Raw genomic sequence first — 12,900 nt, forward strand, 5'->3', positions numbered from 1 at the left:
ATTTTTCTAATTTTTTTTATTCAGACCATTGTATGGGACATAAATGATTTCTTATTAGAAATTCCAATAAGGAGAATATTTGTAACAAATTTGTAAGGAAGAAGCACTGGAAAATTTGTAGTAATGGATCACAAATTAAAGAAATATGAAAGTACACTTAATTTGTATATTTAGAAAAGAAAAATGCAAGTAAGTATTTTATCCAAGTTAAGAAACTAGGTGAGGGGTGTGAAGAGCAAAACTAGAGCCCAAAGTTACAAAGTCCTTTTTCGACTCTTTCTCAGAAGGGGCCTTCTCCCTGCACCCCCAACCTTTCTCCTGTACCCCCAATAATTACTTTTTTCTCCTTCATAAATTTACCTGCTGTTGGTAGTTTTATCAAAATTTACTGCGCTACCAGTAACCTTCTTTTTATCTGTGCTTCACGCTGCACCCCCAACATTTTGCTCCCACATTCCGTTTTCTTCATTCACTCTCTTCAAACAAAGTTCTCTCTGATATGCCAGAACCTCCGCAACAACCTCTAGCACCCCAACGAGTACATTCGCGGCGTCACCCTCCGTTTCCTCTGTCGCCTCAATGAGTCTAAGATCATCGAGCTTCTCATCCCGTCCATCCTCTCCAACCTCGAGCATCACCACCCCTTCGTCCGCTGCAACGCCGTTCTCGCTGTCATGTCCGTCTACAAGCTTCCTCAGGGAGAGCAACTGCTCGACAATGCACCGGAGATCGTCGACACTCTCCTCTCCTCCAAACAGGATCCTTCCAATAAGCGAAACGCGTTTGCGTATCTTCTTGTCTAATAATTCTCTCCCTTTCTGGTAGAGTTGATGGTGCGGGTGTAGGTGTTGCAGCAGATGGTGGTGGAGTTGCTGGTGTGGTGGGTGTAGGAACTGGTGTTGATGCGTGTGGTGGTGGTGGGGTGGTTGTGTAATACGTGGTAATTTGTAACAAGAAAGTGGTACGTAGCTGAATCCAAAGGGTGTTTGAGCCAAAAAGATGTGCCTCTCAGAAGCATAGAAAGAAAGATGTAAGTTCATCCATCATTTCACAAGTATCGGTAAAACGCTGCTTTGTCTTTTGGCAACCTAACAGTGACTTACAACTGTTGCATGAATGTTGAATTCAAAGGTATCTTTCAATCACATTTTGTCACCAGTTGCTAGGTTATAGACCCTCTTTCTTCCACTATCACACACACCTGCAAAGTGGTTTTCTATCTTCTTTTCACGTGTGTGCCGTGTGTGCCTTCTAAGTGGTAACCATTATTTATGGCATGACTTTGCTGGGGATCGATTCATACTCATGCATACATAAAATATATGTTGATATATAAATGAGATATGCATGATGATGCATGCATGCAATGCAACCGTGTCTACACATGCAACCTGTTCGTGCATGTATAACCATATAAATATATTAGCAGTGCATAGACGAAAGAGTAAGGTTTAGTTAAATATCAATTTTCAATTCCTCATGATGTCATTCATATAAAGAAAGAAAAATTACAAACTTAAGGATGAAGTTATGATAATAAAAATCGACCAAGTTCGTAGCTAACTAGATCCAATTCCAAACATGCATTATTGGGTGAAGTGAAGGTCATTTTTCAAAAACGGATTATGAAATCCGTTTGGCTATTTTTTTTTTTTTGGAAACGGATTGTGTAATCCGTTTCCTTTTTTTTTTTTTTTAAAAAAAACGGATTGTGAAATCCGTTTGGCTCTCTCTTTGGTCAACTTTTCATCATGTTTAAGTAATGTAGAGGTTATATAGTAGTTTATACAGGAAAGGGTTCAAATCACATTGCTACAACGAGAAAATTCAGGGATTTGCCTTACATTCCCAAGTTGTTCGTTGAAAATTAAAATTTGCCAATCAAACTAATTAGTATCAAAATTGATGAATTCTACAATATGATTGATTAATTTAAAGACATTAAATAGGTAACGAGGTGAATGAAACGGATTAGAGAATCCGTTTGACAGTGTGTGAAACGGATTCTGTAATCCGTTTCATAATCTCTGCTGTTTCCTTCGTTCAATCTCTCTGCTGTTTGTTCATTAAATTTTTTTATGAAACGGAATACAGAATCCGTTTTTGTATTTATGAAACGGATTCTGTATTTCGTTTCATAAAAAAAATTGCAAATTTTTTTATGAAACGGAATACAGAATCCGTTTCTGTATTTATGAAACGGATTCTGTATTCCGTTTCATAAAAAAATTGCAATTTTTTTTATGAAACAGAATGCAGAATCCGTTTCATAAATACAGAAACGGCTTCTGTATTCCGTTTCGTATAAATTCTGATTTTCGTATCATTCCATATGCCTTTTATGGGGTGCAGTGCATTAACTGGTTGTGAGGGGTGCACGTTTGGGGGTGCAGTGCATTAACTGGTTGTGAGGGGTGCAGGTTTGGGGGTGCAGTGCGGTAAAATTGAGAAAAGCACAGTAAAGTTTTTTTTAACCAGGGGCAACGTTGGAAATAAAGTATGTTTTGGGGGTACAGGAGATTTGTTTGGAGGTGCAGGGAGAAGCCCCCTTCTCAGAAAAAGGAATCTAGTTCCGGCCCGATCAAATTCATGGCGTGACAAAACATTATTGACTGAGAATTGTAGTGTGCAGAAGAGAGGAAGAGAATCGAAGAGGACGAAATGGAACAATAATAAGCCATACTCCATTGTTGCCACTGCAAAGTTCTGTTAAGTCTTCAGGTTTTCTCCTCTTCATTCCTACAATTCGTGATATCACTTTTTCTGAATTGCCAGTGCCAATATTAGGCAAAGCAAAGTCGAATTCGAAATCGAAGTAAAATGGGCGCACAGAAGAAAAGCGGCGCTAGGGTTTCCGAGGACCCCGACGAACTGGTGCGGGTTCCGTTGCAGGCCGTTCTATTGGCTGATAGTTTCACCACCAAGTTCAGACCTATAACGCTCGAACGCCCCAAAGTAATCTCCCAACGCTCTTTAATCTTCCACCGAAACCTGCATTTTCCGTTTCTTATTGACTAGCTTTCGGTTTTCGTGGTTTTGAAGGTGCTGCTTCCGCTCGTGAATGTTCCGATGATAAATTACACGCTGACTTGGCTCGAATCCGCCGGCGTCGAAGAGGTTTTCGTATTCTGCTGTTCTCACTCGAAGCAGGTTATTAACTACCTCGAGAAATCCGAGTGGCTATCTCAACCGAATTTCACGGTGACAACTATAGAGTCGCAGAACTCTGTCAGCGCCGGAGATGCTCTCCGCGTAATCTACGAGCGCAATGTGGTATGGCTTCTTTTCGACTCTGGTTTTAATTTTTGCAGGCTCCTGCATGGATACAATAGAAAAAGTGTGTTGCAAGGTTTAAAAAAATTGATATTAGAATTGTTGTTAAGCAATGGTTGTTGTTAATTAGGATTGGTTTTCGGCCGGAGTAAATAGTACCTGCACTTGCTGCTTTTAGGTTGTGATTTAATCATAAATTGACATGTAGGATGAGTTCGTTAAAGTTTAGAATTGTTACCTTGGAAATCATATTTTCCATGATTTTTATTTATTGACAATGTAACGATATGTTCCGATAGTGCATAAATGTTAAACTCTTTCAGAATTTGCATCTTGTTTTTTGTAAATACCCTTAACTACTCGTAGTCTACAGTAGACACGGTTATTGTAATTTTACAATTTTGTTCCTTTTTACCACAAACAAGATATTGGAGTTTTAAAGCATAATAACTATCCATGATTATCCTCTTATTTTTTAGTTTAAATTTATTTAAAGAAATATAGCTTTACTATGAAACTTTATTCATGCTCTTTTTATAGGGTTTTTAAAAGGAAAACTTAAAGCCTTACATGTGAGCCTCTGCCAGTCTATAGTAAAATTAATGATTTACTGCATTTAAAAAAAATATTTACTACTCTTTCCACATCATGCCAATGCTTGCAGTCTGAGTTGTGACTTTTGAGTATTGTATAGTAACACTTTTGAGTTATTTGTTATGTTGAAGATACAAGGAGACTTTGTCCTTATCAGTGGAGATACTGTGAGCAACATGTCGCTTACTCAGGCACTTCTAGAACATAAAGAAAGGAGGAAGAAAGATAATAATGCAGTAATGACTATGGTCATTAAACGGTCAAAACCTAATCCAGCTATCCATCAATCTCGACTTGGTACTGATGAACTTTTTATGGCTATTGATCCTAATACCAAGCAGCTTGTGTATTATGAGGATAGGGCAGACCAATCAAGAGGGACACTACAGCTTGACAAGTCATTGCTTGTTGATAATCCTTCGCTCTCTCTGCATCATGATAAGCAGGTTGAACTCTTCAGATATTTCTTTTAGTATTCAATTTTACTTCTTCTGAAAAAAGGAATTCCATTGCTGGCACTTATTCGTAAAAAGAGAACATCACTAATTCCTCGTCCAAATTGTTATTTTAAATTCATTTCATGAAAAATTTACTGTTTAGCAACAACGAATTGGTTCCACTGATGTTTATCACATGACTGGGTGCCCTGGAATAATCTATTGATTCTCAATTGAACATGTTACCTATCTAAGTTGTTTTTCAGTTGGTTAATAAACTATTTACTGTTGTTATTATATCTTTGCTAGTATATTGTGTGTCATATCTCTGGCCTGTGATTACCTTTTTAATTTTTTTGAGCTCATTAAGTTAGCAATATCTTATCTGCAGGATTGTTACATTGACATCTGCTCGCCAGAAGTACTAAGCCTATTTACAGACAATTTTGACTACCAACATCTACGGCGTCATTTTGTCAAGGGATTGCTTCTTGATGATGTAATTTCTCTTCCATGTGCTAAATTTAGATACCTTTTGTTTTGGGACTATGGATCCTGTAATAACTTTCTGAAGTTCTTTCTTAAGTCCTTCTTGGAAGGAAAAACTTATCCTTTCAATATTTTTGTTATTCACTTAACTGGCAGAACACATTCAAACTTTATCTCCTATGACCTTTGATATTCCTTCAGAGGTGTCATGTTGATGAGTACATATTAAACTCAGTCCTTTTTTGTATTGATCATGTGTTTGCATGTGTAGGATCTTGAATAATATCCTACTTCCATACTCACTTTTCCAACAAATTTTTTTTTGACATGCCTTGGACGCATGAACAGCTAATTAGTCTGATAAACATATGCATTTCTTGTCTTTGAATCTTTCTGTATAGCTCATCATTATGTTCATCTATAAAATAAATATTCTTTATTATTCTCTGTACTCCATGTAAAAATTGACCTTATGTTTCTTTCAGATAATGGGGTACAAAATTTTTGTTCATGAAATCCACTCAGACTATGCTGCAAGGATTGACAATTTCCGAAGTTATGATACCGTCAGCAAGGATATAATTCATAGATGGACATATCCACTGGTTCCAGATGTGATGAATTTTGGCCATACTGCGACTAAACTTGAACGACAAGGAATGTACCGTGCTTTAGGTATGGCTGGAATCTTTTAGGTTAGGTTTTCTTGGTTAGCTGTGCATAATATTACATGATATGATGTACATTGAGTCCAGTTTCAACTTTCAATCAATGATTATGTTTGACTGTTTGCTTGATATTGCTCATTCATTTGCTCTACAAACAAGTTTTGTTGTGTCAAAACTACTTTTTACAAATTTTATCTATTTTAATACATTGTTCTGTTTTGACAATTTTCTCTCCTTTCAGAAATATCACAATCACAATCTGCTGTTATTGGCCCTTTCACTGTCATTGGATCTGGCACCAAAATTGGGAATAACACTAAAATTTCAAGTTCCGTTATTGGTGAAGGATGTAAAATTGGGTCAAATGTTACCATAGAGGGATGCTATATATGGGATAACATCATCATAGAAGATGGCTGTAAACTCCAGCATGCAATTGTATGTGATGGGGTGATTATAAAGTCAGGGGCTGTTCTGGAACCTGGTGTTATTTTGTCTTTTAAGGTTTGTATCCTTCTACTATCTCTATACCATGCTTGTAGCCATCATTTCTTACTTTCAAAACGGTTTTTATATTTTACCACAATAGTTATGTTGTCATTAAATCTGAGCATCATGTACCAAAACTTCGTTTATCAAGGAGCATCGTTTTTTTTATGTTATGTAAGGTCTTGGATTCATTTTTTTTTTCATGAAGAAAATAGGCTAATTTGCACATGGAATTTATCTCCCTTAAGTGGGCCCACCAGACTCAGATTACTTGAGCCCGAAGTGGCTTCCAGAATAAGAGGGTTTCAAACCGAAAGAAAGGCTTGAGAACAATTGAAGTGTAGTCTTTAAATTTTTTTCTTAGCCGGTGTAGTGCACAGACAAGTGTTTAGTTATATAATTCAGATTCGAATGAATAAATATCTTTATCTATATGACATTATATTTTGGATTTACAATCGACAGTTTAAAGATATAAGATTTTTTAAACTATTTATGATTTCTTTTTAAAATGGCAGTTGAAATTGAAGAGGTAAAGTAGAGTTAATTTGCTATAGGAGTGGAATTTCTATTATTTTTTTCTTGTGCTCTATAGATGTGAATCTAACAATTTACTTTCATTTTCTTGATCGAGATTATGGTCTAATAAAAGTTCACTTGGCTTCTTGTTTATTTATTTCAATTAGTTACTCTGAGATTGAAATATGTTGATTTTGTCGTCAATAATCCACGATGCATACACCTTTTGATGTATCAACCAATTTTATGCTTCCAGGTTGTAGTTGGGCCAGAGTTTGTTGTTCCTACATATTCGAAAGTATCTCTTTTTCAGCAGCCAATTGAGGAGGACAGCGACGAGGAGCTTGAATATGCTGATAGTACTAGTGGTATTGCTGAATTTTTGTGAAATTTTCAACTATGCCGTGGTGATATATGCTGATTCTTTATTCTCCTTGTATTAAATTAAATAATTAGCATTGCAAAATTTGATATTGATAGCATATTAAATATTGCCTGGAGTTAACAAATCCAAAGTGACAATTCTTAGGTTCTAAAACTAAAATTACTAGCACTGGTAACTTCGCATGCCTTAATTCAAATTTGTTCCATTTAATGTTCCAAACAGGTATTTTGAGCCTGTTTAGCTGCTATACTTTAAGTACGAGTTGATTTGTTGATTCTGTTAGTCTATAAAAGAAAATTCTTGTGGTGGAAATTTAATATAAATAACTAGTTTGATTGGAATGTGCTTCTTTTATGTCTGTCTACCTATAAATTTATTTCTTGAAGGGGGGCTTTGTAAGTGTGTTTGGATTGAACTGGGGTTGACTGTGAGTGAAATCTTTGTTGTTTTTTTTGGTTTGATGAGTCAATATGTTGAAGTAGTACACTAGGCTCTGTTGGTCACATGGATAAGTGACACTATTATGCTTTGTTGAAAACCGAATAATGATCCCATTTAGATCTAATTATATATCTTTTTTAATTGTTTCAGTTTTTATTGGTAACCAATAATTATTAGGGAGAAGAATATTATGGAAAGACCAAAATTTTATTATGATAATTAAGGATCTCATCCTTAATTGAAAAATAATCAGGAGATACATGCTATATGCATTTTGTTCATATTATTTTCATCTGTTCAATAATATGATTCTGTCTTCTCGTCAGTTTATTAATAAAAATACATTTTAATAAAGTTGAGGACCTGAGTTGGTAAGAAGAATGCAATTTATTTGTACCTGTTTACAAACAATGACACACTTTGTGTTAGTTTGACTCATAATTTATTTGTCATAAAACGTTTTGGTCCTGAGAGAATACTGCACTCAGTGCTGTGTATTGATTGTAGCTTCTATATTATGTTAAGTTATATGCATTTATACTTTTCTTCAGTGCTGTGTATTGATTGATAGAATAAAAGCATAAACTAAATCTTTCATTACTTTTTTTCATGTATGCAGTCATAGGCAGCCAGGTTGATAAATCAGATGTAGAGATTGCTTCCAAAGTATTGGAGACAAATTTTAGTGCTGCTTCGCAGGTTAGTCTCTATATGGCTTTTGGATATGAATTTTTCACCATTATCTCAGTATGCATTAACAACTTCTTGGTATGCATATTCTATAATTTTTTAAAAAATTAAAAAAACAAATTACTATTATTTAACCTCAACTAAGACCTCACAAACTAGTTTTATAGAATTGAGTTATGTTGAAATAGAAATTAATAGAACTTAAATATTTAATAACACCGGTTTAATCACCAATAATACCAAGTCATGAATATTTCCCATCAACCACTATCCCTTAAGCAAAAAACTACTTCAATTAATTAGACATTCAAGGCAAAATACATCTACTTACACGGGAAATGAGTAACTGTCTCATTAACAAAGAATTTACAATACAGTAAAGGTTTAAAAGAGATTTAACAATTTATACATCTGAAATAGGTCCATATTTCGTATAATTAGGACTATATGTGTAGATCCATTTCGGATGTTTTGATTACAAGGGGATAATCAGGACTACAAAGATACATGCTCTACATTAATGTTCCGAGTACTTATCCCCACGTTATTGTTTTGACCCTATAAATAAAAATTGTAAGTTTCTCTCCCTGAAGGTGAATGAGCAAATTTAATGCATTTTGGTGCTTAGTTGAGCTAATTTAATGCACCTTGTCCTTGAAGACAACTAACCATGGGGACTAAATTCACTAATTTGCTTGTCTAGGGACTAGAAATGTATATTCTTTATGCATAGGGTCAACACAAGCTAGTAATTTGGGCTGGTGACCTTTTTGTCTCCGCCAATAGTCTTAGATTTCAAATAAAAAGTAAAATTATTTGATTTTCTCTTGTTCTATCTCTTGCTTACCACCTTTAATATAGCCTTTTACACTAGTTAGTTGCATACTAATATTGATAATAAAAAAATGCAATATCATGATACTACTTTTTAAGAGGGAGTACCGAAATGAACCCCCAGATTTGGTTAGGGAATTTATTGTTTCTCATTACACCCTTTTTTATTGATCAGCTAGGTGTGGGTGGGGCAGGTCATGTTTGGTCAACATGTGAAGGTGGCCTCGAAGAAGAGTGGAGGCACTCAGTGGCACCTATTCCTAAAGATAAAATTCTGGAGGCAATCAAAACTATGGAAGATGATATAGAGTTTGCTCAAGATGACATTCTTCTTCCACCTTCTGGAGAGCTGAAACCTAATTCTAATGATTCAGATGATGATGATCATGAAGATTCTAGAGATGACTCTTATTACTTTGAGAAAGAGGTTCCAATTTTCGCCTTTAAAACCCTTGTTAGATGCATTGTGTGGATATCAGATTTTAAAACACTCCATCATTTGCAGGTTGAAGCAACCTTTCTTAGAGCTGTGCATGAAAACATACAAGAAAGCCATTTGATCTTAGAAATCAATTCTTTGAAGTAAGTAATACATTTAAATGTATTAGTAAAAGTTGAATCTAGACTCATACTGTTTCATCTGATTCTCACAAAAACATATAAAGGAATGGGTTCTATTATCAAATTTTGAAGTCCTTTTTTCTATATATTTTTTGTAATCATGGTATTGGTACGGATTATTCATTGTTGGGATCAATGACTAATACCGATGGATACCTCTTTCCAACATGGTCTATTCCATATCCACAGTGACATCACCAGGATACCAACAAAATTTCATAAGTCTTTGTCATGTGAAAAATTTGTATTTATTTCTCTTTCTTCATGGATGACATTGAGTTTGTGTTTAGGCAAACAACTTAATCTCTTATTCAATAATTTCATGACATGGGAGCTTATATCACATAAAATTACTGAAATATATATGTAGTCTAACCATGAATAGCAATAACCTAGCCATAAAAGGTTAATAAGTTGTTTTTGTGCTATACTTGAGTGGGAATTTGGAAATGGAAAAGGCAGACAGTGATTGAGGGTATAATTTCTTGAATTGTGGGTAAAAAGCTGGGGGGAGGAATAAAATGACACCATTAATTGTTATATGTTTTCCATGGAAATATTAGAATGTCTTCTCTAGACCATCCGACTTCCAACTGCTCTTGTTCAGATGTGAGAATTGTCTCTTGTTTTCTCTAGAAGGCATAATATCTTCAGCAATCGTGTATCGAACTATTTTTATTGTGCAAGTTTGATATTTTATAATATGGTTACACTTTAAACATGCATTCTCTGGTTCTTAAGTTGTAGTAACACTGGCTTTATTTATGTGGTAGGTTGTCATACAATAAAGACACTTCTGATTGTGCTGGAGCATTATTTTATGCCATGATGAAGTATGCTTTAGACACCCCCCATAGTTCATCTGGTGAGCTTTTCCTTTTTTCTATTGTTACATAATCTTTTTAATCTTTCCCACCTGTTTCTTTATATAGGATTCCTTTCTTATCAAATTAAATTATAATATCTTGTGGAATTTATTTTAGAATTTGAACATTCTTGGAAAACATTGAGCATCTTAGCCTTGTCAGAGAATGCTATTAACAAAATATACAGAATGGTTTGGATAAATTAATCAACTGGAGGCTTTGTTAAAAATTGAGTCAAATTGTATTTAAAAGGGTTAGAGGAAAAATCAATTTACACTAGACTGTTTTCATAGAGTCCATTGGTGTGATGTGATCCATAGAGCTGACTTCTCCTACTGGACTTTGTTGCACATCTGATTTTGCCTTTTTGTCAAGTTGTGAAGGAATTGATTGACATCTAAAGTGTTACTCATTTATAATTCTATATTTTTGTTTATTATTTTTTAATGGTTGTTTACTGATTTTATTATTGCTTGGGATGAATATTTTTCAGATGGTTTGCTTCAAAATGTTCAGGCTGTATTTACAAAGTGGAAAAAGGCTCTTACATCCTATCTGAATGGCAACGATGAGCAGGTTCATCTGTCAATTCTCTCTCTTTTGTTTACGAGATTCATGTTCACTTGTGTAGCAATTATACTAGAACACTTACCGTTAATCTGGTCAATATTTTTTCTTTATTTTTCACTGCACCATTCTGTAGAATTTATATTTTTATTCTCATGATTTCATCGTTCAATTGCCATTTATAAGGCTTCAGGATATGAATTTCGTTTTAAAAATTGTAAAATTAAACATGCAATTCTCTGCTTTTGATTTCTGTATGTAGGCTGGAGTACTCTAGCGTTGCTGTCACATTCTCTTACCAATTAAATATCTACACTGGCATGCATGGCACTTTATGTTCTTCACGTGATTTTTAACTTGTTTTGAACTATACAAACTGTTAGTTCTTGTCTGCTGCTAAAGTTAGGATTTATGTGGCGGTATCAAATAAAATCTCTTATGGATTTGCTGCTGAGCGATCTTTGAGCTTGTTTATTTCATCTTATACTTGCATTTCGATGGTCTTTAAAACTATTACTCGTTGGGTAAAGAAGTAGAGAAGGCAAAAAGATCTTTGATTGTGTGAAACTAGTATATCACTTAATTAGTTTAATCAACTTTGAGTTGTTGTAGAGGATCTTTATCATTATGAATTACTTTTGTGAGTTGTCTAATGTTTTTGTGAATAATAGAATTTTACTGAATTTGTACACCATGTGGTGCCTTACTGGCTAACTAGCCCTCTGCTAATCTGTTTTGAAATTTTACACCAGATTGAAGTAATACTTAAATTTGAAGAAATGTGTTTGGAGTCGGCTAAGGAGTTTGCTCCATTGTTCACAACGGTATGCTTATTTTCTTTTAGTTAGGTTTATTGACGTCTTATTCTGTTTGTGGGAACATCATGCATAGAAGTATAAATGTGGCCTTATATCTTTCACAAATTAGGCTTGTTAATATGCGATGTTTTCATTTAACATCTGTTAGGAAAACTAAATCAGTGAACTCAATTTCAAATAATGTGATATTCTTTTGATCAAATAGAAATTTGTTTAATATCAGTCATAATAACTTTTGCATTGTTGTTCTGTCTAAAAGGTAAATCAATTAACAATGTTAGGAAATGAATTTATACGCAGAAGAAAGGTTTAAGAAAGTTGTCATACTCTCATTCTTGTGTATCTGTTTGAAGCTTCAAAGTTATGTGACATTGAGTTTTTGTCATTTTAACTGTGTAACCTTTTCTTTTTGATGTTGTGACTTAATTTCTGCTTTCAGATTTTGCACCACTTGTATAATGACGATTTTGTAGAAGAAAATGCTATTTTGAGTTGGGAAGATGAGAAGAAAGATGCTGATGAGGCAGATAAAGTTTTTGTTAAGCAAGCCCAAAAGCTCATCCAAGTAAGCACCCATTGTTTGTTTTTTCTCACTTACAGAGCTAGGTTTTATGCTACCTGCGTTTTCACAATCTATAAGATGCATTACTTTTTGGGGTAAGCCATTTAACGTTTCGTGTTGTAGTGGCTAAAAGAGGCACCCGAAGAAGACGATGATGACGAGGAATGAGATAGGATTTTTGAGGGCACTGTCATCTCAGCAGCTTAAAAGGAACTTCAGTGCATTCATATACGCTTTCAAATGGGTAATTATTGACGAGTTTCTGTGCATATTATGTGGAGGAATTAATTTTAAGAAATATGAAAGCCTTAGAAGATCGTATCCCTCGAGTTTCAAGAGCTAGCTATCTATACCTTGTACTCACTTACCTGTTAATTTTTACTCACTCAACAGGTAAAGTGATGAAACTTTCGAAATTGATATTTTGATTCCTTCATCATTGCTGTACTCATGCGGTTGAGAAATACTTAGGTGAACTGTAGTAATTATTAGGACAAATGTAAAAAAACTCCTCCAATTTTGGGTCATGTATGAATTTAATAATTATATCTGGCTTCCCTGCATAAGAATTAGGTATCATTATTTACTTCATCACGAATATCTACACCTATTCGTTATTTCGCGTTAATCGAGTAATTTTCGGTTTC

The 12,900-nt window shown here is 34.5% G+C and overlaps 1 protein-coding gene across 1 annotated transcript; it reads left to right on the plus strand.

Moving 5' to 3' along the window:
* The first annotated feature begins 2,581 nt into the window (after positions 1–2,581).
* Positions 2,582–12,822, plus strand: LOC114188273 (translation initiation factor eIF-2B subunit epsilon). The gene is made up of 15 exons (XM_028076866.1): positions 2,582–2,955; positions 3,043–3,273; positions 3,999–4,313; positions 4,696–4,803; positions 5,279–5,468; positions 5,703–5,965; positions 6,726–6,837; positions 7,915–7,994; positions 8,995–9,246; positions 9,325–9,401; positions 10,214–10,305; positions 10,800–10,882; positions 11,626–11,697; positions 12,131–12,256; positions 12,377–12,822. The coding sequence occupies exons 1-15, from the start codon at positions 2,821–2,823 to the stop codon at positions 12,419–12,421; spliced, it is 2,181 nt and encodes a 726-aa protein (XP_027932667.1). The 5' UTR covers positions 2,582–2,820; the 3' UTR covers positions 12,422–12,822.
* The last annotated feature ends 78 nt before the right edge of the window (positions 12,823–12,900 follow it).

This window comes from Vigna unguiculata, chromosome 6 (genome assembly GCF_004118075.2).
Source record: "Vigna unguiculata cultivar IT97K-499-35 chromosome 6, ASM411807v1, whole genome shotgun sequence".
Lineage (NCBI taxonomy): Eukaryota > Viridiplantae > Streptophyta > Magnoliopsida > Fabales > Fabaceae > Vigna > Vigna unguiculata.